The sequence below is a fragment of the Cyprinodon variegatus genome, unplaced genomic scaffold (assembly GCF_000732505.1).
Source record: "Cyprinodon variegatus isolate N-32 unplaced genomic scaffold, C_variegatus-1.0 Scaffold365, whole genome shotgun sequence".
NCBI classification, from domain to species: Eukaryota; Metazoa; Chordata; class Actinopteri; order Cyprinodontiformes; family Cyprinodontidae; genus Cyprinodon; species Cyprinodon variegatus.
The window spans coordinates 659991-665501 of NW_015150818.1; the positions used below are offsets into that span (position 1 = coordinate 659991).

At 35.9% G+C, this 5511-nt stretch overlaps 1 protein-coding gene across 1 annotated transcript in view; it reads right to left on the reverse strand.

Moving 5' to 3' along the window:
* Positions 1-1032: 1032 nt before the first annotated feature.
* Positions 1033-5511, reverse strand: part of crispld1 (cysteine-rich secretory protein LCCL domain containing 1) — a 25048-nt gene continuing 20569 nt past the window's right edge. Inside the window, exon 15 of the mRNA XM_015386347.1 lies at positions 1033-2027. Within this exon, the coding sequence (XP_015241833.1) occupies positions 1976-2027 (52 nt within the window). The 3' untranslated portion in view covers positions 1033-1975. The remainder of the gene's footprint in view (positions 2028-5511) is intronic.

Genomic DNA, 5511 nt, shown 5'->3' on the forward strand with positions numbered 1-5511 from the left:
CACAGGGAATTAGGCCAAAATATTTATAGGGAGAGGATTCTATAACTCAGTTGACTGCATATGAGATTTATTTGTTTTTGGTTTGCTTAATATGAGCAACGTGCAGTCATTTATTTTTACAGTACATGAAGAACTACTGAAATTACATTCAGACTACACATGAATAGATTCATTAATTCCATGGGGAGAAAAAAATTACCTTAGGGTTAGGATTTACTTGGTGATAAGCTACTGAGCCAACTGGCACAATATGAAGCCATTGTATGGGACTGAGTAGCCACTTAAAAATGTATGGAACATCCAGGTATTCATCTGTCCTAAACATCTATCCAACACTCTGATGGGTTCATAATCACCTGGTGAGATTGTGATGTAAGGCCGTGTGTCATCTGCATAGTTATGGTAACTGATTATGTTTTGGTTGGCTATTTTCTGAGCTAAGCATGTAGATGTTGAATAGGAGGGGCCCCAGAATGGAGCTTTAAGGAATCCCTCCATATGATTTTTCTAGTCTCAGATTTAAAGTTCCCTACATACATATAAAAGCCCCTATCCTTCAGGTAGTATTTAAATCAGTCCAGTGCAGTACCAGAAAGGCCAATCCAGTTTTCCAGATGCTCTAATGAAATCAGGTGATTAAAAGTGTCAAACGCTGCTTTAGGTCTAATAATACCAGCACCGTGGTTTTTCCACAGTCTTTATTTGAATGTCAATGAACATCTTAATCAGGGCAGTCTCTGTAATGTGGTTGGCAAAGAAACCTGACTGGAAGACATCATAGTAGCTTGTCATTGTTAGGAACGCATTTTAACTGTTACAACAGAACTTTTTCAATAATCTTACTGACGAAGAGAAGGTTTGAAACGGGCCTGTATTACAGTAGGACCAATCATTAGGCCATTCAGAGCTTCATACTTATCTAAAATGAGATTATCTAATTAAACATTAACTCTAAAGATAGACAAAATAAAAGATTTAAAGATATGACAAAGACTTAATAATATTCTATCTTTTTATTTCAAATTTTGACCTCTTTCTTCCTCCAGAGGAAAGAAATGTGTACAATGTGGTCTATGTAATATGATAGAAAACAGTACAATTATTCAACTCAATTCAGTTTATTTATATAGCCCCAACTCACGACACATGTTATCTCAAGGTACTTTACAGAGACAATTCAACCAGATCATACAGTCAAATCGATTCAAAGTTTTCTATATAAGGAAAACCAGTTGATTACATTGACTCATGGCAATCCCTCACACCATCTTTATCAGACCGCTATACAGCTTAAACCTTCAAAAATTGTTGCATGCTATTATTTCTGATTACATTTACATTCCGGTCAGGGAAAATGAAAAAAAAGATATTTCGGCAAGTGATAGACCACTCAGCAGTTTGGGTGCACTTCCTGACCTGCAGGGAGCTGTAGCTCTATTTTCATTATTGGAAAGAGAAGAAAAAAAAACAACAACAAAAAACAGGTGAAATAACACAAAAACACATTGAGCAGCATCCTGTACAATTTATATAGACACAGCATAACACGTATAAAACTAATGCATACAATTTTCCCAGTTATTATAAAAGTACAAAATGAAGATAGACCTTCCAAAGCACCAACAAAAATGTGTAATAGGTTATTCAATAAAAATTAGATTTCTCTGGTATGTGCCCTTATGATTTAATTTTTTTATTCATATTTATACAGTATACTGTACTTAATAAAAAAAAAAAAGGCAAGGCAAAAACTATTTACAAGTATTTACAGAAATTCTAAGCTATATTCACAGAGATGAGTCCCTTTAAGTTTTTCCTCCTGGGTTTGCATTATCACGGTGATGACCTCTAACCCCTGAAGTATGGGAGAGCCCAAAAGATTTCAGTCACTGTATTTTACAGCATGGCTTGATTTATGTCCCTTCAATAACCTCAAGTGCCTCGTATGATTATGTTAAACCATCTTCTTTGTTGCTCAGATCACAGCGAAGACTCGGAACGCCTTCCCTCCAGGAGGGTTTTGAAGGCTGCAGGGAGGAACAAGAAAAGAAGTCAAACTGGGTGCTGTGTTTGCTCTAAAACATATGGCATATGACAGAAACATAAAGGCAAAGCTTGTACGGCACTGTGAGTGTCTAAAACTATCATGACAGGGGGGCCAAAGGAAGATAGCTCAGCAAGAAAGAGCTCACCAGCCACACACATGTTTAATTGCTGCCAGACCATTAAAAAAGGTATAAAATACTGGGTATGTCCTGATATATGTCCTTTATACTGTTATTAGAAATCAGTCCAATATCAGAGTTATTTTAATATATCGGCCGGAAACAAAAACTTCAATATCAACAAACTGATAGATACTCTCTCTTGTTTAAAGAAGATGTAACCCATTGGTAAATATTAAAGGGGTCAGTTTTTCTTAGTTTTTCACTCTTGTTTTCTGTTTGAGGAATAAAGTTGATCTGGGGTCCGTTTCATGAAGCAGGTTTACTGAAAACTCCAAGTTTTCTAAACCTGAAATATGGGAGCTCTAAATTTTCCATTTTACAAAGAGAGTTACTCTTAGTCTAGGATTAGGGATTCACTCAGTGATAACAACATACTGAGCATACTGGTGCAATCTGAAACCATTCTATGCGACTTATTTATTAGGAAGATAACATCCAAAGTGGTTGCAAGCCTCTCTGTAATGGAAGACAGAATCAAACTGAGAACCCATGAAATGAGGAACAGGTTCAATCTATTAGAACGATCTTTTTATAATTCATTTTCACCTGCTGTCAGATGATTTCACCTAAATTGATCCACAACCATTCAAGAAATAACCTGTAATGTTATCGTGGTCAGAATAGACTATGGCAAGCCGTTTTGATATTTATTATTTTTACTGAATATGTATTCCTGACAACGGAAAAAATTTTGCAAAAACAAACAAAATGACATTCATCACATCTAGAATAAACATTCTGGTAGTCTAGAAATTAATCTCAGATCTCCATATTCCAAATGTTATTTTGTGAGTAATTTATTATTTTGGCTATGAGGAAATGTATTTCAAATATCATAAATACATATCCAATCAAGCTGATAAATGTCAGAATGGCCACTTAAAATGTGTAAATATTTCTATGTATATAAAACTTAATTTGTACTAGTATAATGTTTTTTCTATTTTCTGAAATTCAGTTTCTGCTGCAAAAATGTAATTTAGTAAATATCACAGTTCAGTCTAGGAGTGTGATCAGTAAGAATCCTATTTTAATGATCTACAAATGAAACAACAGAGAGGAGGGTGCTTTTAATAAATGTTAAAACGACCTGCCGTAGTCAACTTCATATAAACATATGCATTAACTTAAGACACAATCTTCTCCTTCGCCTTATTCCTCTCCTTTGTTGCTGTAGCAAAGTTTCTTAGTCTTTTAAACACATTCTGTTGTCATTTCATCTGTGCAATATTGCAAAAATTTAAAATATCCTGTCCATGTTTGATGCTGAGAAACTAGTCGTTCGTTCAAGGCTTGACTACTGTAATTCTTTACTATCAGGAAGTCCACAAACTGTAGTTAAAAGCCTTCAGCTGATCCAAAACGCTGCAGCCAGAGTCCTGATGAAAATTAAAAAGAGAGATCATATCTCTCCTATCCTAGCTTCTCTTCATTGGCTTCCTGTTAAATCAATACAATTTAAAATCCTCCTTCTCACATATTCACACATTTAAATGCCCACGCTCCATCTTATATCAGAGATATGATTGTTTCTTATGTTCCTTACAGAGCCCTTCGCTCTCAATCTGCAGGTTTACTAGTGGTTCCTAGAATTTCTAAAAATAGAATGGGATCTTTTAGTTATCAGGCTCCTCTCCTGTGGAACCAACTACCAGTTTTAGTCCGTGAGGCAGACACCCTGTCTACTTTTAAGACTAGGCTTAAAACTTTCCTTTTTGATAAAGCTTATAGTTAGGGTGGCTCAGGTTATTCTGAGCTATCTCTATAGTTATGCCTGCTGGAGGACATAGAGACTCCTATTTCACCATTTTGCTTCATTCTATCTCTATTCTCCCACTCTGCAGAATCTGTTAGTTCAATCTCTAACGTTATGTTCTCTCTGCCTTTTCTCTTAGTAGCTTCATCTGGTCTGTTCCTGTTTGGCTGTGACTCCATCCTGGAGTGAAATATCAGCTGTGCTGCTGCCATCAACACCTTCGTTTATAGATGTTTGAGATCTGCCTGTTTTTCAGTGTAGTCCTGTTTCTCTGACTGTGACTGGCTTGATGTTCTCTTCATTCTCTGACATGGGAGCTGGCTCGGAGCACGTCTGCTTAGCTGTGTGTTTCCTGGATGGGGCCGCCTTTTTACAGTTGCTTTTTGTATCTCTGCTTCTGTCTCCTTGAACCCCAGTCGGCCTCAGCAGATGGCCGGTCATACTGAGCCTGATTCTGCTGGAGGTTTCTTCTTGTTAAAAGGGAGTTTTTCCTCTCCACTGTCACTACAAGCATGGTTAGTGTGAGGGATTGCTGAAGAGTCAATAAGTCGATGTAATCAACTGGTTTTCCTTAGATAGAAAACTTTGAACCAATTTCACTGTATGATCTGGTGAACTTTATAGTGCCATGAGATGACATGTTTTGAATTAGAAATAAACTTAACTGAATGGAATTTTACATTTTTTTTAATTTCTTCATTAAAATCACTAGTTCCAGTCGGATGAAATAGGCACTTCCTGCTGTCTGTTGTCATGGTGACCTGTTGAATCGGGGCTCCATTTATAATGGCTTTTCATTCTTGTTACGCACATGTTAAACTCGTAGTTGACCTACTTAGAGTTGATCGAACTAATTCACAGCAGCCGTTGTGAAACCCGAAAACTCAGAGTTCCCGACTTTAGGGTTGATCAATTTAGAGTTATGGATTGGAATCAGAGTTTGTTAAACCGGCTTAGTGAAACAGACCCCAGGCCTTGTCTAATTTTCCCCACAAAATAAGTTATATGATTATAGTTAAGTTAAAATATATTTATATAGTTAAGTTCAATATGTATGTATGATTTGTGCTAACATAATATTGGATCGATATTTGTATGACAATACTTCAAGCTGCAGGATCAGTATCGTATTGAAAAGAAAACATAACATTTTGTATCCTTCCTTTTTATAGCATGAACAGGTGCGTTATTTCCATACTTACCGTTTTACTTGCTTTGTGAAATTCTTAACTAGATTTGGTTATAGGAAGGTATGAACTACTTATTAATTTGTAAAGCATGTAAACGTGATGAGTAAATTGTGGTATGCAGGGGAATAAAGCTAGGCTAAAACTGTTTGAGACTGAAAAGATTCATAGAAGAAATTTTTGGGTCTTATCTGTCCGTCTAGTTTATTGACCCTGACCAGCAGATTTTGCATTTTAAAAAGATTATTTTTTTTTTTTTACACATTTGTTTAGGAAAATACAATACTTATGCTATGTAAGATTTGTCTGTACAAGACTGAAAAACAAACTGTGGGCAATA